Source organism: Cetorhinus maximus, chromosome 12 (assembly GCF_964194155.1).
Source record: "Cetorhinus maximus chromosome 12, sCetMax3.hap1.1, whole genome shotgun sequence".
NCBI classification, from domain to species: Eukaryota; Metazoa; Chordata; class Chondrichthyes; order Lamniformes; family Cetorhinidae; genus Cetorhinus; species Cetorhinus maximus.
In genome coordinates, this window is record NC_135890.1 from 95,799,331 (window position 1) to 95,824,631 (window position 25,301).

General features: G+C 40.7%; 1 protein-coding gene across 2 annotated transcripts in view; it reads right to left on the bottom strand.

Annotated features, from left to right (window-relative positions):
- Positions 1-25,301, bottom strand: part of mlxip (MLX interacting protein) — a 97,390-nt gene that overhangs the window by 20,846 nt on the left and 51,243 nt on the right. For both annotated transcript variants that reach the window (XM_078554141.1, XM_078554142.1), the window contains exons 9-11: positions 24,562-25,216; positions 16,841-16,947; positions 507-720 (exon numbers count right to left, since the gene is read on the bottom strand). In XM_078554141.1, coding sequence (XP_078410267.1) covers positions 507-720; positions 16,841-16,947; positions 24,562-25,216 — 976 coding nt within the window. The remainder of the gene's footprint in view (positions 1-506; positions 721-16,840; positions 16,948-24,561; positions 25,217-25,301) is intronic.

The window sequence follows — 25,301 nt, forward strand, 5'->3', positions numbered from 1 at the left end:
GGCTGATCTTGGACTTCAACTCCATTTTCCTGTCCACTCCCCATATCCCTTAACTTCGTGAGAGACCAAAAATCTGTCTATCCCAGCCTTAAATGTATTCAACTATGGAGCATCCACAACCCTCTTGGGGAGACAATTCCAAAGATTCACAACCTTTTGTGTGAAGTAACTTCTCCTCATCTCAGTCCTAAAAGAATGTAGGAATTCGCGTCTGGAAGAAAAACAACACTGCAGTCTATCTGCCAATTCCAGATGGACATCAAAAGTTCTTCTCTAATCCTGAAAGCCTCATAGGGCAAAGTACATACACTATTAGAAAATTATACATGAAGACTGCAAAATTCTATTGGGAGTAAACATTCATCTGTGATGCTCAATGCATAAAAAATACTCCCTAAAATGTGACCAACCAACAGTTTCTGTAAATGACTAATCTTTCTTCAAAATAAATTCACAGAAATAACTGAAAAATTCAAAATCCAATTTAACTCCAGGTGGCTGCTTACTTGTTGGCGTGGGTGAAGGTGCCTGTTTGTTTGAGGTTGCAGATGTGATCTGTTCAGCTTTGGGCTGTAACCGGACTGCACTCTGGGCTGTATTTGATGTGAACAACTGTGAAATGTTTGACTTAGCAGGTTTTGAGGTTTGCCGTGATGTGCTCATCACTCCTGGTTGTTGTGCTGCACCAACTAAAATACTTCCATGGAAATCACCTGTGGGCTACAAGACGATAAGAAGTTAAAAGGACGATACATTTTAACATATGTATTGAAGTTCAATAATATTCCCTGAAAATCTGAAAACTTGAAACATGTCAAGTTAAGGCCCAATGTCCTGTAAAGCAGCTGTCTGATCATAAAGGCCCAATGCGCAGGCGCTAACACAAGCCTCTAGCCAACTGTTAAAAATATCTTATTGCAATTTTTAAATTGCCCATAAATATTTACAAGATATATACACAATGCAAACACCACTACAAAGGGGAGACGGTGGCGTAATGATATTGTCACTGGACTAGTACTGCTGAGGCCCAGGGTAATGCTCTGGGGACCTAGGTTCGAATCCCGCCATGGCAGATGGTGCAATTATGAATTCAATAAAAATCTGAAATTAAAAGTCTAACGATTACCATGAAACCATTGTCGATTGTTGTAAAAATCCATCTGGTTGCCTAATGTAATTTAGGAAAGGAAATCTGCCATCATGCGACTTCAGACCCACAGCAACGTGGTTGATTCTTCTTAAATGCCCTCTGAAATGACCTAGCAGGCCAGTCAAACCACTACAAAGTCACAAAAAAGGAATGAAATCTAGTGCCAAATTTGGAACAGCTGTCTCACAGACTAGTCAAGCAAAGCCTGACAGTCATCCTCACGGAATCGTATCTTACAGATAATGTCCCAGTCACCACCATCACCATCCAGAGGTGGCGGCACAGTAGTATACAGTCGGGAGGGTGTTGCCCTGGGAGTCCTCAACATCGACTTTGGACCTTATGAAGTCTCATGGTATCAGGTCAAACGTGGGCAAGGAAAGCTCCTGTTGATTACCATGTACCGCCCTCCCTCAGCTGATGAATCAGTGCTCTTCCATGTTGAACATCACTTGGAAGCACTAAGAGTGGCAAGGGCACAGAATGTACTCTGGGTGGGGGACTTCAATGTCTATCACCAAGACTGGCTCGGCAGCACCACTACTAACCGAGCTGGCTGAGTCCTAAAGGACATAGCTGCTAGACTGGGTCTCTGGCAGGTGGTGAGGGAACTAACAAGAGGGAAAAACATACTTGACCTCATCCTTACCAACCTGCCTGCCGCAGATGCATCTGTGCATGACAGTATCAGTAGGAGTGACCACTGCACAGTCGTTATGGAGACAAAGTCCCACCTTCATGTTGAGGATATCCTCCATCGCGTTGTGTGGCATTACCACTGTGCTAAATGGGACAGATTTCAAACAGACCCAGCAACTCAAGACTGGGCATCCATGAGGCACAGTGGGCCATCAGCAGCAGAATTGTACTCGAATGCAATCTGTAACCTCATGGCCTGGCATATCCCCACTCTACCATTACCATCAAGCCAGGGGATCAACCCTGGTTCAATGAAAAGTGCAGATGAGCATGCCAGGAGCAGTACCAGGCATACCTAAAAATGGGGTAACAATCTGGTGAAGCTACAACACAGGCCTACTTCTGTGTCAAACAGCATAAGCAGCAAGTGATAGGCAGAGCTAAGCGATCCCACAACCAACGGGTCAGATCTAAGCTCTGCAGCCCTGCCACAACCAGTCGTGAATGGTGGTGGACAATTAAACAACTCACTGGCGGGGCTGGCTCCACAAATATCCCCATCCTCAATGATGGAGCAGCCCAGCACATCAGTGCAAAAGATAAGGCTGAAGCACTTGCTACAACCTTCAGCCAGAAGTGCCCAGTGGATGATCCATCTCGGCCTCCTCCAGAGGTCCCCAGCATCACAGATGGTAGTCTTCAGCCAATTTGATTCACTCTACGTGATATCAAGAAACTGCTGCAGGCACTAGATATTGCAAAGGCTATGGGTTCTGACAATATTCCGGAAATTCAGTACTATTCTGGCAATAGTAATGAAGACATGCTCAAGAACTTGCCGTGCCCCTAGCCCAAGTACAGCCATAACACTGGCATCTACCAGGCCCAGGTATGTCCTGTACACAAAAAGCAGGATAAATCCAAACCGGCCAATTACCACCCCATCAGTCTACTCTCGATCAGTAAAATAATGGAAGAGGTCATCAACAGTGCTATCAAACAGCACTTGCTTAGCAATAACCTGCTCACTGAAGCCCAGTTTGGGTTCTGCCAGGGTCACTCAGCTCCTGACCTCATTACAGCCTTGGTTCAAGCATGGACAAAAGAGCTGAACTCCTGAGGTGAGGTGAGAGTGACTGCCCTTGACATCAAGGCAGCATTTGACTGAGTGTGGCATCAAGGAACCCTAGCAAAACTGGAGTCAATGGGAATCAGGGGAAAAACTCTCCACTGGTTGGGAGTCATACGTAACACAAAAGGAAGATGGTTGGATTTTGGAGGTCAGTCATCTCAGCTCCAGGGCATCACTGCAAGAGTTCCCCAGGGTACAGTCCTTGGCACAATCATCTTCAGCTGCTTCATCTACAACCTTCCTTCCATCATAAGGTCAGAGGTGGGGTTGTTCGCTGATGATTGCACAATGTTCAGCACCATTTGCGACTCCTCAGATACTGAAGGACTCTATATCCAAATGCAGCAAGACTTGGACAATATTCAAGCTTGGGCTGACAAGTAGCAAGTAACATTCGCGCCACATAAGTGCCAGGCAATGACAAGAGAGAATCTAACATCACCCCTTGATGTTCAATGGCATTACCATCACTGAATCCCCCACTATCAACATCCTGGGTATTACCATTGGCCAGAAACTGAACTGGACTAGCCATATTAATACTGTGGCTTCAAGAGCAGGTCAGCAGCTAGGAATCGTGTGACAAATAACTCACCTCCTGACTCCCCAAAGCCTGTCCACTATCTACAAGGCACAAGTCACGATTGTGATGGAATACTCCCCACTTGCCTGGATGAGTGCAGCTCCCACAACACTCAAGAAGATTGACACCATCCAGGACAAAGCAGCCAGCTTGATTGGCACCACATCCACAAACATTCACTCCCTCCACCACCGACGCACAGTAGCATCAGTGTGTACCATCTGCAAGGTTCACTGCAGGAATCCACCAAGGCTCCTTCGACAGCACCTTCCAAATCCACAACCACTACCATCTAAAAGGACAAGGGTAGCAGATAGATGGGAACGCCATGGCCTGGAAGTTCCCCTCCAAGTCACTCACCATCCTGACTTGGAAATATATTGTCGCTCCTTCACTGTCGCTGGGTCAAAATCCTGAAGCTCCCTATACAGCACTGTGGGTGTACCTACACCACATGGACTGCAGCGGTTCAAGGCAGCAGCTCACCACCACCTTCTCAAGGGCAACTAGGGATGGCCAATAAATGCTGGCCCAGTCAGCGAAGCCCACATCCCGTGAATGAATTTTTAAAAATGCTCTGGAGGCACGGGTTCAATTCCACCATGGCAGCTGATAGAATTTTAACTCAATTAAATCTGGCATATAAAGCTAGTCTCAGTAATAGTAACCATGACAACCATCATCAATTGTCATATCCCATCTGGTTGATTGAAGTCCTTTCGGTAAGGAAATCTGCCATCCTTACTTGGTCTGGCCTACATGCGACTCTAGACCCACAGCAGTGTGATTGATTCTTAACTGCACTCTACGACAGCCTAGCATGCCACTCAGTTCAAGGGCAATTGCGGATGAGCAACAAATGCTTTGCCAGCGACACCCACATCCCATGAAAATCAATAGTTCTTCTGGATTATACAATTAGCATCCATCAGTGAATCGTGCACTACCTTTGGTGTATAAGATGAAAGACTGACATGATTCCATATCAATTAGCGCTTCTTTGATATGATGCAGCTTCTTTTCAAATGAGAAAGGAAGCCTTCTCAAGAAAGATGCCTGTACCATTTTTAGGTGTGGGACAGAAACAGGAAGCAAGCAGGTTAAGAAAAGGGTCTACACATCAGTCGACATTTGTAGAGCGAACAGGTAAGTTTGTGCATTTGATGATTCTGATGAGAGTTCAACCCATTTCACAAATGCCAAATGACCCAAATGTGTCCAACATTTGTTTTAGATTTTCACCATCTACCTTTTTTTTCTTAAAGGGCTTTGAATTTTTTTAAGCTGAAAAATAAAGCATGGATACAGAAAAAAGGCTTAACATAGAAATGGGAGAAGAAAAGTGGTAAATGAGGTGAAGAGGAAAACAAGAAGAGAATTAGTGTTCAAACATATTTATTCAAAAATTGTATAAATGTTTACTTTGAAATTTAGGATTAATGTTCTACTAATAAAAGCTGGTTCTGAAATTTCAATAGTTTTATTACAATAACATTAGTGGCTGTTCTACCATCATGGCACGTGAGCTGACAACTTACAGAACGGGGACCAGAATGAGACAAGTTTTCTGGGAACAGAGGGTCAAAGGTGGATGTGGAGGTGAAGAAATGGTTAAGCTAAATCATGACTGCATATGTATTGTGATGAATGGAGGACTAAAGGACATGCAATTGGGAGCAAAGAATTGCAGTCACACGTTACTGGAAACAATATTTTCTTCCAGGGGGGAATGCATAAGGAAGTGGGGTTGAAAGGGAATACAGGTATGTGAATGGAAAAGGTTATAAGGAAGTGGTTGCAAGTAGCTAAATCTGTGATAGGGATCATGGAAGGCTACAGGAGTTAACAAAGTTGAGGGGGTGGCTGTAGCTATTGGCAGGAAATTTTCCTTAGAGTGTAGAGACTTAGGGAGGAGAAGAGAGAGAATATTTTAGGGAGAAACTGAAGCTGGTAGAACAAGGATTTTAAAGGATTTTAATTATAATAAAGTAGAATATTTCTCTTTAGCTCGTAATAGTTTTCTGTTCAGCAGTTTTTCTTCAACTAATATTCAAGAACAAGTGCACACTTTCAAAAGCTTTGTTATGTCTAGATTGCGTATGATTAGACAGAGTGTAGTTTTGGTAGTCCTTTATAAACTAGAAAATATATTAAGCTGTGGGTTGGGAGCACCATGGAGAATAAAAGACAAAGATGAGAAACAAGCAACAAAGGAAAGAAAAAGAAGAGGACAGCAGACACAGATAAAAGAGAAGCCATATTTTTCAACACCTTAGGTACTTGACTAATATTAAATCACATCTTCATGCACTTCTATTTTAACACCAGTTATTCTTTCTTGCTTCAGAAAAGATGCTATAACATTTCAGCCTATTACAACAAACATAGCTAAAAGTGATGTTTTTTTCAACTAATCATGAACAAGCCCACAGGATATTTACGAGCAACATGTTAAAATCCTTAACTTTGCAATGTTGCAACGACCCAAATTATTTGAAATTAATAGGCCATTGTTACAAATTCAAGTTGTTGCAGATACCTTTACAGGTTCAGTAACATCAATCACTCTCTTAAATAGTCTGAGCATCTTACTTTTATGGAAATTGACTCACATTGTCATATATTTACTTACACAATAGTTGGGTATATGACAACATCATTCTTGTGATCTAGACAGTGCAGCTTGTATCTTTTGCATAAGTGTTCTTTCAATTGACCCAATGGAGGCCTGAATTACCAGATGGTAAATTGAGGCTTGACATAAATCAGCAATCCTTTTTATTTCACAGTAAGGTGAAGATATAGAAGTTGCAATTAGTTTCACTTAATTTCATCATTACAACTTAATGTAATATATTTACAAATGCAGTGCTACTCCACTTTAGTTAACTTCCTAATTCCTCCCTTGCCTCCTTGGAACATATGAATTAGGAGGAGTAGGAGTAGGCCATTTGGTTCCTCGTGCCTGCTCTGCCATTTGATAAATACTTGGCTGAACTAATTGTGACCTCAACTCTGCTTTCCTGTCCACCCCCTATACACTTTGACTCTGTCAAACACGAATCTATTTACCTCTGCCTTGAAAATATTCAATGACCCTGCCTCCGCTGCTCTCCTTGGAAGAGAATTCCAAAGACTAACAACCCCTGACAGAGAAAAAAAAACTTCTAATCTCCATTTTAAGTGGGAGAGCTCTTATCTTTAAACTGTGTCCCTCTAGTTCTAGTTTCTTCCATAAGGGTAACATCCTCACAGCAACTACCCTGTCAAGACCCCTCAGGATCTTAAATGTCTCAATGAGATTACTTCTCATTCTTCTAAACTCCAATGGATATATGCCCAAACTGTCCGACATTTCCTTATAAGACAACCCCTTCATCCTAGGAGTCAGTCAAGTGAACCTTCTCTGTACTCCTTCTAATGCAATTATGCCCTTTCTTAAGCAAGGAGACCAAAATTGTACACAGTACTCTAGTTGTGGTCTCTCCAACCCCCTGTACAGTCATAGAAATACTTCCCTACTTTTATATTCCATTCCCCTTGAAATGAACAACATTCTATTTGCCTTCCTAATCATTTGATGTACCTGCATACTAACTTCTTGAGATTCATGTAGTAAGACATCCAAACCCCTATGTATTTCAGATTTCTGCAAGCTCTCTCCATTTGGATAACATGCTACTTTTCTATTCTTGCTGCCAAAGTGGACAAGTTCATTTTCCCACTTCCTGTTAGCCAACCAATCCTCTATCCATGCTAATATATTACCCCCTACACCGCAAGCTCTTACTTTGGGTTGTAACCTTTGATGTGGTACCTTATCAAACCCCTTTTGAAAATCCAAGTACACTATATCTACAGGTTCCCTTTTATCCATGTTGCTTGTTACTTCCTCAAAGAACTCTAATAAATTAGTCAAACATGATCTCCCTTGCACAAAACCATATTGACTCTGACTGATTGCAGTAAGATTTTCCAAGTGCCCTGCTATAACCTCCTTAATAATAGATTCTAACATTTTCCCTTTGACAGCTATTAGGCTAACTGTCCTGCAGTTTCCTGCTTTCTGTCTTCTCTTTTCTTGAATAGAGGAGTTAGATTTGCTATTTTCCAATCTGATGGGACCATTCCAGAATCTAGGGAATTTTGGAAAATTATAGCCAATGCATCTATTATCTCTAGCCACTTCTTTTAAGACCTTAGGATGAAGTCCATCAGATCCTGGGGACTTGTCGACCTTTAATTCTAATAGTTTTCTCAGTACCCTTTTGCAAGTAATTATAACGGTTTTAAGTTCCTCCCTTCCTTCCACTTATTGATTTACAAAGTATTTTGGGGATTGCATATGTGTCCTCTACTGTGAATACAGCCAAAAAATATCTGTTCAACGCTTCTGCCATTTCCTCATTTCCCATTATTAATATCCCATTCTCACTCTCAATAGGCCCAACACACACTTTAGTTACTCGTTTCCTTTTTAAATACTTATAGAAACTCTTATTATCCTTTTTTATATTTCGAGCTAGCTTTTTATCATACTCCAATTTCTCCCTCCTTAATAATCTTTTAGTCATACTTTCTTGGTTTTTATATTCTGCCCAATCTTCTGACCTGCCACTAACCTTCACGGGATTGGATGCTTTTTTCTTTCAATCTTTAAATTCCTTAGGTGCCGCAGATGATGCATCTCTCTCCTAGAGTCTATCTTTCTCACTGGAATGCATCTTTCCTGAGCATTGAAATATCTCCATAAATGTCTGCCATCGCATCTCTATTGATCTACCCCTTACCCGAGTTCGCAGTTCATTTTAGCCAGCTCTGTGTTCATACCCTTATAATTGTCTTCATTTAAGTTTAAAACACTAGTCTTGGGCCCACTCCTCTCTCCCTGAATGTGAAATTTAACGTTATGATCACTGCTACCTAGAGGCTCCTTCACTAGGAGGTCATTAATTAATCCTGTCTCATTGCACATTATCAGGTCCAGAACTGCCTACTGTCTGGTTAACTCTAGAATGTGCAGCTATAAGAAACTGTCCCGAAAACACTTATGAACTCATCTTCCTGGCTACCTTTGCCAATCTGATTTGCCCAATCTACATACAAAGTAAAATCATCCATGATTATTGGTGTACCTTTCTTAAAAGCTCCCATTATTTCTTCCTGTATACCCTATCGTACAGTGTAGTTACTGTTGGGGGGCCTATAAACTACTTCCACAAATGACTTCTTACTTCTGCTATTTCTCCGCCCAAACTGATTCTACATCTTGATACTTAGAATTAAGGTCATCTCTCTCTGTTGTACTAATGTAATCCTTAATTAACAAAGTTACCCCACCACCTTTTCCTAGCTCCATGCCCTTCTGAAATGTCAAGTGCCCTTGAATATCCTTGGTCATCTTGCAGCCATGTCTCTGTAATGGCTACCAGGTCATGCACATTCATTTCTATTTGAGCTGACAGTTCATCAGTTTTGTTATGAACACTTTGTGTATTCAGATACAGTTTAGTTCTGTCTTCTTACTTTACTTGCAAACTTTGGCACGCTCTTAGTTTGCCTGTTCTGTCCCTTCCTGTCATGTTGATTGTCATTACCCTTATTGCTTCCTTGCTCTCTTGTCTTGTCCTTTCCCTTTAATTTACAGCATCTTCTCTCATGTGATCCTAGGCTCCCATTATTTAAAGTCCTCTCTACCACTCTAGTTCTACGACTAACCAGAACACTGGTCCCAGCACAGTTCAGGTGAAGACCATCTCAACGTTACAGCTCCCACTTTACCTAGAGTTGGTGCCAGTACCCATGAATCAAAACCCATTTCTCCCACGCATTCAACTCTAATCTATGCCAATATGCTCATGGCTCAGGTAATAATTCAGAGATTATTGCTTTAAGGTCCTGCTTTTTAATTTAGCCCATAGCAGAACTTCTTTCTTAGTCAAATTTAAGTCTTGGTATCTACTGGATCCTCCCTCTTCCACTGCAAATTCCTCTTTAGCCCCTAGCTAATGTCCCAAACTCTGGCACCAGGCAGACAACAAGTGCAGGAGCATTTTGCGGTGCGACTAACCCCTGCTTTCACTTTCCCCAACACCCCTAATCAGAACAGAATCTACCAACCTAATTTGACAATTCTGTGGTCTGTGTTCAAATGAATATTGTTATTACAAGAATAGTGCATGTAAATGTCAAATTATGTTTCATTGCCTCCAGGACAGTGGCCCAGATGCTGCATCTGAAATCTAATGTGCACCAGCCAACCCTGCTGTCTCCTGAACTTTTCCCATATTATGAAACATGACAGTAACTCCTAAGAATAATAACACCATGGGGTGATTTTGGCCAAATACTTTAGGTGCTCAAGTAAAGAGGTGGTCAAAATGGGGTCTTTTACTGCAGTGCAGGTTTAGTCCTTGTTTAGCACATTTTGCCATCACGGTAAAGGTGTTGAAGACAGCATTAGTAATGGGTGCCCAGAGGATGGTTAAGGGGCTGACTGACAATTAAATTGCCCACTAGCGCTCATTCAAGAGACTGCATGCCATTTTAGTGAACAATGTTTTAATTAATGACCTCTCCCAACAGTAATCAGCTGAACAGAAGTAACCAAGTCATTGCTGGGAATTTTGTGCATCACTTATAGCTATATCACCTTTTACTGTTCACTTGATGCAGGAGGTTTGAAGAGGACTATTGAAGCAAATAGCACGATTTTCTAGAACATTTAGTCAAGGCTATATATACCAACACGCTTATCACCATTCATTGTGTAAATTCTTTTGAGGGTTTTACCTAAACAGGGTGAGTGCTGTGTTGCTCTACCTTTTGGAAACCTTACAAAAATCATCAGGAGAAAGAGTGCTTGGTCGTCAACATCTTTCTAAGGGTCCTCCTTGATGTGGATGAGGAATGGGAGGGAGGATGAGATCAGGCAGAGCAGCACCAGCTACAGTAGGAGAGAGGGACAGGAGGGTGAGACGGACTGCTTCCCTTCTCCAATTATAGAATACTTTTCCTCCTCTGGACCTCCCTCTACCAGAGCCATGTTCAAGAGCCTGTGCGGCCTATCATTCAGACTCCAAGAGGTCCTGAAACCTGTTCTGTGCCAGCCAGCCCACTCAACATCTTCAGTGGGAGTAGATGCAAGGAACCATAATAGACTGTTTTCAAGAAAATTCAGTCTAATTAGCACTTATGTGCTAAACCTGTAGATGATTGATTTAGCATCCCCAGGCAAGTTCAAATGATGACAATCAGCAATTAGGACTAAAATTGTGTGAAGTCGGACTCTCGTCTCATTAGCATAGCACCGATTTAGCACCCATTTTCACCCTTCCTTCAAAATAGCACCCCAATCTACACCCCCTCCTCCCACCCCTCAATTTGTCCTAGTTGCTGCAGAGGTAATGCTGTAAACTATCAACCTCCTATGATAGCTCTCTGGGAAACTGATGTTCTCAGACACTACAAATATATTTAAAAGATAAGCCATTTCCTCTCAGCAAGACGAAGGGACATTCATTAGTATATTTTTTTTAAAATCATGTGGTATGTTTGGTTTTATTAGAAACTGAAAGTCTGCAAATTCCCCCACCTACTTGTACACTGAAACAGTGATTATCAAAGGGTCAGTTTTTACGGTATTTTAGCCTTGAATTTCAGGGAAAACAATGTTCAGTTTCCTCAAGGTGCTTTGGGAAATCTCCCCATAACTTATTTTAAATCTTGCCATTTCAAACGTAATGAAACCAGGTTTTAAATTACCCTAAAATTGCCAACTGTTACACAATAGCTTTTGTTTGATATGCTTCTGCAGCTATGATAAATCCACCCATGTGGTGAAAAAAATCAGCTAATGTGGTCAAACCGTTAACAAGGTTCATTTCAAGGTAACCATATTTCAGGAAACTGAAAATTGTTAGTTTTGTTAGTAGCAGACTCGAGTATAATGGAAACATTTGTTAGCTCTCATAGTGCATTGCCACAAGATACTTCCAGAAAAAAATATTACTAATCTTCTATCAACTAACAAGTACACTTTGGTAACGCCTGGATTTTTCAAAAAAATTAAACATTTTCCTGACAAGTATTTCCATTGTATTCAAAACAGGGATCTTTGGCTTTATAAATGGAGGCACAGATTTGAAAAGCAAGAAAGTTATGATAAAATACTGGTTCAGTCCCAAAATACTGGTCCGGTCCCAACGCTATTGTGTCCAATTTTGGACACCACAATTTAGAAAGAATTTAAAGACCTTAGACAGGATGCAGAGGAACTTTACGAGAATGGTACTCAGGGATGAGGAACTTCAGAGGGCATTAGACTAAATAATGGAATGGGGATGGCAGAGGGGAGGGATTACAAGAAGGGAGATTTGGTAAATTAAAGAGAAAGGCTAAGTCAATAGAGCAGGTTAGGGATACAGGTAATGATAACCAAAGTTTGACAGGAAGGGACAGAGCACACAACCTTAGCAGTGCACCACCAAATTAGGGCAGAGTGTGGAAAAACGGTAAAAAGACAGAATTAGAAGCCCTGGTTCTGAATGCACACAGCATTCTTAACAAAACAGATGAATTGATAGCACAAATATAAATAAGCATGATCTGAGAGTCATTACAGAGACATGATTGCAAGGACCAAGGCTAGAACCTGAATATTCAAGGGTATTTAACATTTTGAAAGAACAGGAACAAAGGAAAAGGTGGTGGGGTGGCTCTGTTATTAAAGATTGAGATTCGTGCAGTAGTGAGAAATGATCTTGATTCAGTAGTCTAAGATGCAGAATCAGTTTGGGTAGAGATAAGAAATAGCAGAGGAAAGAAGTCATTTGTAGAAGCAGTTTATAGGCCCCCTAACATTAACTACATTGTAGGACAGAGTATACAGGAAGAAATAACGGGGCTTGTAAGAAAAGTACTGCAATAATCGTGGGCAAGTTTAATCTTCATATAGATTGGATAAATCGAATTGGCGAAGGTAGCCTGGAAAATGAGTTCATTCGGGGCAATTTCTTAGAGAAGTACATCCTAGTGCCAACTACAGAGCAGGTTATTTTAGGCCTGTTATTGTGTAATGAGATGGGATTAATTTATGACCTCATAGTAAAAGAGCCTCTAGCGATCATAACATGATAGAATTTCACATTCAGTTTTAGGGTGAGACATGGGTCTAAGACTTCTGTCTTAAGCTTAAATAAAGGAAATTACAAGGGTATGAAAACAGAGTTGGCTAAAGTAGATTGAGAAATAGGTTAGGCGGTACAGAAACAGGTAGAGAAACAGTGACATACATTTAAGGAGATATTTCATAACTCTCAACGAAGATTTATTCCACTGAGAAAAAAAGACTCAGAAGGATGTACTATCGGCAGCTACTTAAAGAAGTTAAAGATGGTATCAAATTGAAAGAAAGCATGTATTATACTGTGAAGATTAGTAGGTCAGAAGATTGGACAAATTTCAGAAACCAGCAAAACAAGGAATAATTTCTTCCTCATCATTTTTTAAAGAGTATGAGAGAAAACTAGCTGGAAATATAAAATTAGACAGTAAGAATTTCTACAAGTGTATGAAAAGGAAAAGAGTCGCTAAAACGAGCATTGGTCCCTTAGAGGACGAGGTTGGGAAATTAATAGTAGGGTAACAAGGAAATAGCAGAATGTTAAACAAGTATTTTGTATCAGTCTTCACTGTAGAAGGCACTAAAAGCATCCCAAGAATAGTTAAAAATCAAGAGGGAAAAACTTAAAACAATCACAATCACTAGGGAAATGATACTGGGAAAACTATTGGGACTAAGGGCTGACGAGTCTCCTGGAACTGGTGGCCTGCATCCTAGGGTCTTAAAAAGCCAGGTGGATAACAGGGAACTAGCAGGTGTGGTGTATTTGGATTTCCAAATAGGCGCCACATAAAAGAATACTCTCAAGCTAAGAGCACATGGTGTTGAGAATAACATATTAGCATAGATAAAGGGTTGGTTAGCTAACAGGAAGCAGAGAGTCGTGATAAATGTTTTTTTTCCAGGTTGGCTAGCTGTAGCTAGCAGAGTGCCACAGGGATCGGTGCTGGGGCCTTAACTGTTTACAAACTATATTAGTAACTTGGATGAACAAAGAAGGTAGGAAAGCATGTTGTGAGGAGGATACAAAGAGGCTGCAAGGGATTTAGATGGGTTAATGGAGTATGTAAAGATTTGGCAGATGAAGTACAATGTGGGAAAATGTGTTTGTCCACTCTGGCAGGAAGAATAGAAAAGCAGATTATTATTTAAATGGCGACAGATGGCAGATTGCTGCAGTACAAAGGGATCTGGGTGTCTGGACTAGAAAATTCTAAAGTCTAATGACCTCTCAGAGAGAAAAATCCTCCTCATTTCCATCTTAAATGGGAGACAGCTTATTGCTAGCATGCAGGTACAGCGAGTGATTGGGAAGGCAAATGGAATGTTGGCTTTATTGCAAAGGGAATGGAGTATAAAAACAGGGATGTCTTGCTACAACTGTACAGGCCTTAGTGAGACTGCATCTGGAGTACTGTGTACAGTTTTGGTCTCCTTACTTAAGGATGTAATTGTATTGGAAGCAGTTCAGAGAAGTTTCAGTCAACTGATTCCTGAGCTGGAGGGATTGTCTTATGAGGAAAGGTTGAGCAGGTTAGGCCTATAGTCATTCAGGTTGAGAAAAATGACAGGTGATCTTATTGAAACATAAGATTCCAAGGGGATTTGACATGGCGGATGCTGAGATGATGATTTCCCTTGTGGAGGTGTCTTTCAGTAGTTTAAAAATAAGGAGGTTGGGTCACGGAATATATTCAAGGTTGATTTGAATATATTCAAGACAGACTTTTCATCGACAAAGGAGTCAAGGGTTATGGGGTGAGGCAGGAAAGTGGAGTTAAAGCCACAATTGGATCAGACATCATTCACCAGCATTGCTTATGTAAGATCCTAGGCATCACATGAAGAGATAACATCACCAACAAAGAATTGCTACTGAGGACTGATCAGAGGTGCATGCAGGACATCATTACGGAGAGATGACTGAGACTGACAGGACACATATTTCACCTCCTGCAAGTACACCCCGCCAGAATGGCAGTTGAGTGGACACCCGCAGCCGGAAGAAGAACATGGGACCAACCAAAGGTGAAGTGCATTTAAGGAGGGCCTTCAACAATGGGCACCACCTGGGGTGGAGCAAAAAAAGACTGCGATGGACCAGAGCCAGTGCCCAAGTCCTGCTGCCCATTGCTCTGCACAGGACTGGAGGAACTGAATCTAAGTAACTCTAAGTCAGGTCAGCCATGATCAGGTTGAATGGTGGAGCAGGCTTGAGGGGCCGAATGGCCTACTCCTGCTCCTATTTCTTATAGTCCAATGTGAAGCTGAAACTTGGGAAGCTGTGTTCTCCTTATAAGGAGAGAAGGTTAAGTGGAGATTTAATAGACATATTCAAAATCATGATGCATTTCGATATAATGTAAATAGAGGCAAGCAACAAGCACATTGCAGGGCATTTGTTTTTATTTTGTTTAATGTCTCAGGTCGAGGTGAAACCAAGCAAAATTTGGTACATGACAGGTTGAATGATCTCCTCCCGTGCTTTTGACATAGCTGACAGCACCATCCTCCTTCAATGCCTCTCTACCTTTGCCCAGCTGGGTGGGACTACAGTGCCTGGCTCCAATCTCATCAATCTAATCGTAACCAGAGAATCATCTTCAGTGGCTTCCCTCCCTGCTCCCAAATTTATCACTGGTGCCAATAAGGATCTATGCTTGGCCCCCTCCTCTTTCTCATCTACATGCTGCCCCACAGCAATGTCATCTGAAAATGCATCAGTTTCCTGTGATGCACTGAAGGCAACCTGTTTTACTTCATCACCCACTCTCGACCCCTCCTTGGTCTCCAAATTCTTAGACTGCTTGTCTAGCATCCAGTACTGGATTAGCAAAAATTTTCTCCAATTAAATACTGGGAAGCTTGAAGCCACTGAATTTGGTTTCCACCATTAACTCTGCTCCCTAGCCACGGACTCTGTCCCTCTCCCTGGCAACAGTGCAAGGATAAATCAGATTGTTTGCACCTAGGTGTTATATTGGCCCCGAGGTGAGCTTCCAACCACATATCTGCACCATCACTAAATGTCTATTTCTACCATCATAACATCGCCAAACTCCACTCTTACCTCAGCTCATCTGAAACCCTCATCTATCACTTTGTTATCTCTAGACTTGACAATTCTAACACACTCCTAGCTAGCTTCCCATGTTTCACCCTTTGTAAACTTGAGATCATCCAAAGCCCTGTTACCTGAATCCTAACTTGCACCTATTCCTGTCTACCTATCACATGTGCTCACTGACCTACATTAGCTCCAGGTTAATTAACGCCTCGATTTTAAAATTCTCATCCTCATTTTCAACTTCCTTCATGGCCCCAACCCTCTCTATCTGTGTCATCTATTCCAGCCCCACAACCCTTCAAAACATCTCTGCTCCTCTAATTCTGGTATCTTGAGCATCCTCAATTTGAAATCGCTGCACCATTGGCAGCCGTACCTTCAGCTGCCAAGGCCTTAAGCTCTGGAATTCCCTCCCTAAAACCTATCTGCTTCTTTAACTCACTTTCCCCCTTTAAAAAGCTCCTTAAAGTCTATTTCTTTGGTCACTTGCCCTAATATTTCTTTATGTGGCTCTTGATATCATTCTGTTTTATAATGCCCCTGAAATTCCTTTGGACATTTTATTATGTTAAGGGTGCTATATAAATACAGATTGCTCTTGTATGATCCCTTAAAATAAGGTGAAATTGTTCCATTGGCAGAAGGCTAAGTAACAGAGGACATAGATTTAAGGTAATTAGCAAAAAAAAAGAGCCCAGATGAGAAGGGAATTTTCAAAACAATGCTTCATCCAATGTGCCACTGATAATCTCACACAAAGGACTCAACATTGTTAGTATAGGAACTGCTGTATTTGGGCTGCGCTTCTGAGATTTAATTCCCTGGAGGTGATTGAACTGGGCATCTCACCATATCTGGTATGGGTTGATACAGAGTGAAGCTGCTCCCTCTGCTGACCTGCAATTGTTTGACTGGCAACATGGAATCCATTCCATTATTAAACTTTATAGGCACTTTTTTAGAAAATAGGTGAATTTGTTTGATGCTACACCGATTAAAGTAAACTATGCTTATGGTAAAATCAGTTTATAGAATTAGGCCATATTTCTTCTATATATATTGAACAGCTCTAACTTAACTTTATCAAAGCAGTTAATCTCAGAGGATGCAACAAATCTTGTCCTGAGCAAAAGACAGCTTACCGTGGCAATGGCAGCTGGTGTGATAACAACACTAGGCTGGGTAACTGCACAAGTCAGTACTCCTTCACGTTTTAGTGGGGTAGAGGTCACAAGAACGGCATTGGAACCTGTAAAAGGAAACAAGATATAGCATTGTGCCTATTTTATGCAACATCTAGAAGGGCTTCAGCTCAACACTGAACATTGTTGTCTATTTTTGCAGTATTATTGTAAAAATTTAAAAAAAGGACAGCTTGTAAATCTAAGCAACAAGCTCTTTGTAGGATGTTTTTGTTTGCTCTGTTTTACTCTCTTACTCTATAAGGAGATCAGGGGTGAGAGCAACCAAAACTTTCCTAAGCATTTTCATAGTGTTGCTCCCCTCAGTCAAATGCTAAAATATTGCACAGTACTGTTAAGACTTTAATCAAAAGGAAAATAAATACCTGAAAATACAAAATACTGAAAATGTGATGGAAGTGAATTGAAGACTGCAAAAACGTGAAGACTTTTTTTGCGATACCCCATATAAAATTTTCCAGATCATAAATAGTGGGAAGAATGAAGTGAAAAGTAAAGCAAAGCAGGAAATAGATTAGGGAGTTTAGGGACCGCAAAAACATCTGTCATAGGGAAAACGTTAGAAGCTGATATTAAAAATATTATAGCAGGGCATTTAGAAAAATTCAAAGTAATCGGCAGGGTCAACATGGTTTTGTAAAAGGGAAATTATGTTTAAACAATTTATTGGAGTTCCTTGAAGGAGTCACATGTGCTGTGGATAAAGGGAAACCGGTGGATGTACTGTACTTAGATTTCCAGAAGGCATTTGATAAAGTGCCACATCTAAGGTTATTGCAGAAAATAAAAGCTCATGGTGTAGGGGTAACATAATGGCAAGGATAGAAGATTGGTTAGCTAACAGGAAGCAGAGAGTTGGCATAATTGGGTCCTTTTCTGATTGGCAGGATGTGACGAGTGGTGTGCCATAGGGATCTGTGCTGGGGCTTCAACTTTTTACAATTTATATAAATGACTTGGATGAAGGGATCAAAGGAATGGTGGCTAAATTTGCTGACGACACAAAGATAAGTAGGAAAGTAAATTGTGAAGGGGATGCAGGGAGGCTACAAAGTGACATAGATATGTTAAGTGAGATGGCAAAGATCTGACAAATGTGAAATTGTTCATTCTGGCAATAAGAATAAAAAAGCTTATTATCTAAATAGTGAGAGATTGCAGAGCTCTGAGATTCAAAGGGAATGGGTGTCCTAATGCATGAATCACAAAAGGTTAGTGTGTAGGTACAGCAGGTAATTGGAAAGCTAATAGAATGTTATGATTTATTGTGAGGAGAATTGATTATGAAAGTAGGGAGATTATGCTTCAGTTGTACAAGGCATTGGTGAAACCACATCTGGAGTATTGTGTACAGTACTGGTCTCCTTATTTAAAGAAAGATGTAAACACATTAGAAGCAGTTCAGAGAAGGTTTACTAGACTAATACCAGGAATGAGCAGGTTGTCTTATGAGGAAAGGCTGGACAGGTTAGGATTTGTATCCACTAGAATTTAGAAAAGTAAGAGGCGACTTAATTGAAACCTTTAAGGTCCTGAGGGGTCTTGACAGGGTGGATGTGAGAGGGTGTTTCCTCTTGTGGGAGAATCTAGAACTAGGAGTCACTGTTTAAAAATAAGGGGTCGCTCATTTAAGACAGAGATGAGGAAAGTTTTTTTCTCTCAGAGGGTTGTAAGCCTTTGGAACTCTCTTCCTTAAAAGGTGGTGGAAGCAGAATATTTTAAATATTCTTTGAATATTTTAAGGCGGAGCTAGATAGATTCTTGACTAATAAGGGGGTGATAGGTTATTGGCTGGAATGTAGGGTTGAGGTTACATTCAGATCAGCTAAGATCTTATTGAATGTCAGAGCAGGCTCAAGGCGCCGAGTGGCCTACTCTTGCTCCTAATGCATGTTTGTATGCCCATGCACTATGGAAAACTGCACACAGAAGTGTATTTAGGTGCATAACCAATGGAGGGACTAAAGCCTACAATCAAAATAAATCTTTATAATTACTGTTTGGAATTTGTACAAAGAAAAATAATACAACAAACGCAAAATGGACATAGAGTCTGCAAAGGGATTAAGATTGGTTAAGTGAGTGGGCACAAATTTGGCAGATGGAGTACCAATGTGACAAAATGTGAGCTTGTCCACTTTGGCAGGAAGAATAGAAAAGCAGAATATTATTTAAATGGAGAGAGACTGAAGAATAGAGGGATCTGGGTGTCCACGTGCATGAACTACAGAAAGCTAGCACGCAGGTACAGCAAGTGATTGGGGAGGCAAATGGAATGGAGTATAAAAGTAGTCAAGTCTTGCTACAGCTGTACAGGGCCTGAGTGAGGCCACATCTGCAGTACTGTGTTCCATTTTGGTCTCCTTACTTAAAGGAGGATATAATTGTAATGGAAGCAGTTTAGAGAAGTTTCAGTCGGCTGATTCTTGGGATGAAGGGGTTGTCTTATGATGAAAGGTTGAGTAAGTTGTGCCTATACTCTTTTGGAGTTTAGAAAAATGAAAGGTGGGCTCGATGAAACATATAAGATTATGAGGAAGCTCGACAGGTAGGTGCCTGGGAGGATGTTTCCACTTGTGGGTGGGTGGGGGAGTGGGGGGGGGGGGGGGGGGGGGGCGGTTTAGAACTAGGGGGCACAGCATAAAAATAAGAGCTCTCTCATTTAAAACAGAGATGAAGAGGATTTTTTTTCTCTGAGGATCATTAGACTTTGGAATTCTCTTCCCAAGGGAGCAATGGAGGCTAAATCATTGAATATATTCAAGGCCAAGTTGGACAGATTTTTAATCAACAAGGGGGGTCAAGGGTTTTGGGGAGCAATGAGGAAAGTGGAGTTAAGGCCACAATCAGGTCAAACATCTTGGTGAATGGCGCTGCAGGCGTGATGGGTTGAATAGCCCACTCCTGCTCCTATTTCTTATGATCTTATAATCTTATAAATCATGCAACAGCTTTCTTTGACATATTTTCAACATGTCCTTTCTGCTAACATGCATGACATTGCATAAGCCAGATGGAGTTTCATTATGAGAACTTCTGAAAAGGATAAATGCTTGTCTACTTTGACCTCCTCTTTTCTGGTCTCTCCGAGCCACATGCAAACTGTGGCAATTCAATGAATAATTGGGATCTGCTTTCAAGGCTCTGTCATGACCACACTCGCACAGCTCGCTTGGGGATGGGAAAAAACAACCTGGCGACAACTATAGATTGTATGACATCAAGGCAAAATTGCGCAAAAGTGGAGTATGCAGCAGTAGTTGATTTATAAGTTAATAAAGGATGCTTAAGATACAAGATTTACTTTTGCAAGGAGAAGCATAGGACACATACCTTGTTCACCAGCCCCCATCTTTTAAGAATTGGATATGGTCTATTTTGAAGTTTGTAATTCAGATTGCAAATTTGTAATTTTTTGACTTAAATAAAACTTATCACTTAACCTACTTCCTATTTTATTTTCAAGCCCTAGTGAGTCCATATGTGCAAGGAATAAAGTCAGCTAATATACTTACACCAGGGAAGTCGTACAATAAAGGCTACTGCCTATCTTGAAAATAAAACTTCACAAAACATCTAAGCATCACCTAGAAAAAGGAAAAATTTACACCACAGAAGGCGGCCATTTGACCCAGCTGAGAAAAAAAGATTTCTAGTGTAATTCCACCTTCCAGTTCTTGGTCCATAGCCCCACAGGTTACTGCACTTAAAGTGCACATCCATATTTTTTTAAAACATGATGAGAGTTTTCGCCTGTGCCATGCTTTCAGGCAGTGAGTGCTAGACCCCACCATCCTCTGGTGAAAAAGATTCTCAAATTCCCTATAATCTTTCTGCTAATTACCTTAAATATATGCCCCCTGGCTATTGACTTCTCTGCTAACAGAAATAGGTCCTTCCCATCTACTCTATCTAGGCCCCTCATAATTTTCTACACCTCAATGACATCTTCCCTCAGCCGCCATTGTCCCAAAGAAAACACCACCAAGCTTATGCAATCTTTCCTTATAGCTAAAATTCTCTATTCCTGGGAATATCCTTGTAAGTCTTCCCTGTACCCTTTCTAGTGCGATCACATCCTTCCTGTAATGCAGTCACCAGAGCTGCATATAATACTCTAGCTGTGATCTCACTAGAGATTTTTTTTCCTTAGCTGTAGCATAAACTCCCTGCTTCTATACTCAATCAATAAAATGAAGTATCCCTTGTGCCTTCTTAACCACTTTATCTACCTGTCCTGCTATCTTCAGCTATCTGTAGACATGCACTCCAAGGTCCCTCCATCTTCTACACTTCAGAATTGTACCAGTTATTCTGTAATCCCTTGCCTTGTTGTCCTCCCCAAACGCATTACCTCACACTTCTCTGGACTGGAAATAATTTTCCACTTTTCTGCCCACTTCATCAGTTCAATGATATCTTCCTGCAGTCAACAGCTTTCTTCCACACTAGCATCTACGTTGCCAATTTTTGTTTCATCTGCAATCTTCTTAATCATGTTCCCCATTTAAATCTAAATCACATATACCATGAAAATTGAGGGAACCTTTGCAGAAAATAAAAAAAACTTTATAAGTTGTGTTCAAGAAATTTTTTGTTAACCATGTTTTTGGGGACAAACACCAAATAAATGTATAAATGAATGATTGAAAAATCAACAGAACAGCTCACTTAAAAAATGTTTTACCTTGAATGCGTTCATAACACAAAGAATTGTTGCCTGATTGGTTAGATGTCATATTGAATGTTTGAGGTCCAATTTAATTGCTCAAGATAGCCTTCAATCCTTCCCTCCAACTGACCAGATTGGTTGATGCTGCCAATTTCCAATCCCAGAGAAAAACATTTTTCTTGTGAACCACAAACACGGATTCAAATTCTAATAGTTAACGTGCAAGTGTTGAAGTGATCTAAAATGAACAGTCATGCTTTCTATGACATGTTCATTGATCATGTAGTTGTACAAATTTCTATGATGGCAAAACTAGCCATATTTAATTTGTGAATATAAATTATAAACTGAAGTGGTGCCTTGATTGCTTGCAAAAAAACACCCACAGGTGCCAGTCCATTTGTTCTGCTATATGTGCCCTTTGTTCTCAGACTGTTTAGAGGAGGAATGTTGGAATTAGGAAAGTGGAAGGAATAGCGACTATCAGTGATCAGTGTTGAAATCATGTCGTTTTTAACTTACATAATGATACACGGAGAAACCCAATACAAGTTGGTCAAATTTGTAGATGATACCGGAAAAACCAGCTCAGAAATTATAGAATGGAGAAAATATGAAAGTGGGCAGAACAATGGTAGATGAAACTTAAATCAGAGAAATGCAAAGTACGGTATATTGAAAGGATTAACAAGCAATACACAACCATGAATGATATAGTAATAGCGGAGGATAAAGCAGAAAAAGACAATAGAATCTTAGGCACAATGTACAACGCATCCAAACCAATCAATAAAGCAAACAGAATGCAGTCAGAATACAGGTCTGAGGAAGTCATGATCAAGTTATATGCTGCTCAAGCCAGATCACACCTAGGCTATTGTGTTTAATTTTAATCACAAAGATAAATTGTTGGAGGCAGTGGAGAGAAAAGCAATAATACTGAGTCGTCAGAACTGAGAGATAAGAATGGAAAATCTTGGGCATTACAGCTGGTAAAGGAAACAACTGAGATATGCTCACAAAGCTGCAAATGGTGTGGGAAAATTAAATTCAAAAAATTATTTTAAATGAATTGCAAGACTAAAAAGGCAAAAGGGCTATAGACTCAAGCTTGATAATGACAAATTTAGGACTCATATCAGGAAGTAATTCTTCACACTTGGAATAGTCTCCCAGATACAATATTGGAAGCAAAATCTGGAATGATTTAAAAACAAAGTGGTTGTTGTACGAATTGAAGGAGACTTTAAGGTCATATTGGATGGATGAGCTAAGGCCACAAAGTAACCTCAACAGTAATTATCTTATGATCACCGTAAAACTTAACACACTCACAATTCAAATAGAAGAACTGCATAATTAACTGCACCACAGGTAGCAATTTATTAGAGTTAACTTTCAAGAAAAAGTTATTAAACTTCTCATTGTTGCAACACCTGTAAATCATGTGTCCTTCATACTTGGGAATCAAAACTAATTGTCAACCATGACTGATTCAACAGATTTACATTCTAGAGTTAAAATATTATTCAAGCAAATAAGTTACGCTAAATCTTTATAAATTGCTGGTTAGGATTCTGCTGGAGTATTGTCCAATTCTGGGTACCCAGCTAAAGAATGACCATGGAGAGCATGCAGAGGAGATTTATTGTAATGGTACAAAGAATGAGGGATTTGAGTTACATAGAAAAATTAGAGAAGCTGGGCTTGTTTTCTTAATAGCAGAGAAGATTAAGGGGAGATTACAGAGAGGTATTCAACATTAAGAGGTGTTTTCATAGTTTCTCCCAATGTACACTATTTCCACCAGCAAACTGGTCAGTAAACAGAGCACAGACTTAAGGCAATTAGCAAAATAACCAGAGGGGAGATCAGATCATCTTTATTTTTTGCATAATGAGTTATGTTCTGGAATGCACTGCCTGAAAGGGTGGTGGTAAAAGATACAACAGCAACTTTCAAAAGAGAATTGGATATACAATTCACAGAATCACACAGTGCAGAAGAGGCCCTTCGGCCCATCGAGTCTGCACCGACATGTGAGAAACACCTGACCTACCTACCTAATCCCATTTACCAGCACTTGGCCCATAGCCTTGAATGGTATGACATGCCAAGTGCTCCCCCAGGTACTTTTTAAAGGAAGTGAGGCAACCCGCCTCCACCACCCCCCCAGGCAGCGCATTCCAGACCGTCACCACCCTCTGGGTAAAAAAGTTTTTCCTCACGTCCCCCCTAAATCTCCTGCCCCTCACCTTGAACTTATGTCCCCTTGTGACTGACCCTTCAACTAAGGGGAGCAGCTGCTCCCTATCCACCCTGTCCAAACCCCTCGATCTTGCACACCTTGATCAGGTCGCCCCTCAGTCTTCTCTTCTCCAACGAAAACAACCCAAGTCTATCCAACCTCTCTTCATAACTTAAATGTTTCATCCCAGGCAACATCCTGGTGAATCTCCTCTGCACCCTCTCCAGTGCAATCACAGCCTTCCTATAATGTGGCGATCAGAATTGCACACAGTACTCCAGCTGTGGCCTCACCAAGGAAAAAAAGGGGGAAAAATTGCACAATTATGGTGAAAGAGCAGGAGAGTAAGGGAAATTGGAAAGCTCTTTCAAAGAACTGGCATAGACAGAATGGCCTTCTGTGCTATCTCATTTCCACTTCATTTAGCAATATAATTTTGTAAGTACCCCAAAAAAAAGCACCAAGTTACATATTGTATATTGAAACCCAGGCCATATAATTTGACAATTGTTACTAACAAATTCAATAGGAAGTATTTCAACCAACCAAAAAATAGTTTTAGGGAAATTAGCATACAATTGGCAAAACTCGTTTCTTTCACTAGGGCACAGAATCTATTCCACAGGTAAAAAGACCAGATATTCACTGCCACAATGAACAACCTGAGGAGCTCATTATCTCACAAAGTACAAATAATACATTTTCAAAATAGACATCAAATTTAAGGTCAAGTTTTCTTACCTGTTGCCAAAAATTGTGCTAAGAAGGCATTTGGTGAAGGTGCAGGTGCTATGGGAACTGGGTCTGACTTTAATGCAGGTGCAAATTTCTGCAGCTGTTTAGGAGGCCTAATTCCAAGCCCTGGAGAAGGGCCAGCTTTTGGTATAGCAAAAGATGTTGGAATTTTTGGTGGCTGCATAGCAATATTACAAGGCACTCCTTGTTGTTTTGTGGCATGTTGATGATTCTGGTTTTGGGTGAATGTGGTAGCAGCAGGAATTTGTGTAAACATAGATGAGGCAGTATGAGTAATCGCTGGTGGTGGTGGTGGTGAAGCAGAAAAAGTAAACTTCTGATTCTCTGGTCTTACAAACGACTGGGTATTGAGAGACATGTTGGAAGGCACTTCTGACTTGACTCTTTCTGGCTGCTGGGGAGTCTGAGATGGCGGCACATCAGATGAAAACAGTGGCAAAAACGTCTGCTGGTTGTTTAGTGCTGTCTGTGGACGAAATTCTTGACTCTGAACAAAAGCTGTGAATTTTGAATTACTATTGTCATTGCTGGTATTAACACGATCCATCGCTGAAGGAGGACCAGGAGATGGAATCAATTCCTCCTCAATGTTAACTGATGACATCGTGCCAGTTAGATTCCCAGCTGGCAGGATAGTTTCCTTAAAAAAAATATATAATTATATTATAAATGGCAAAAATTTTGATTGAGCGCAAGTGTTCAGCTGAATCTGAATTGAATTATTA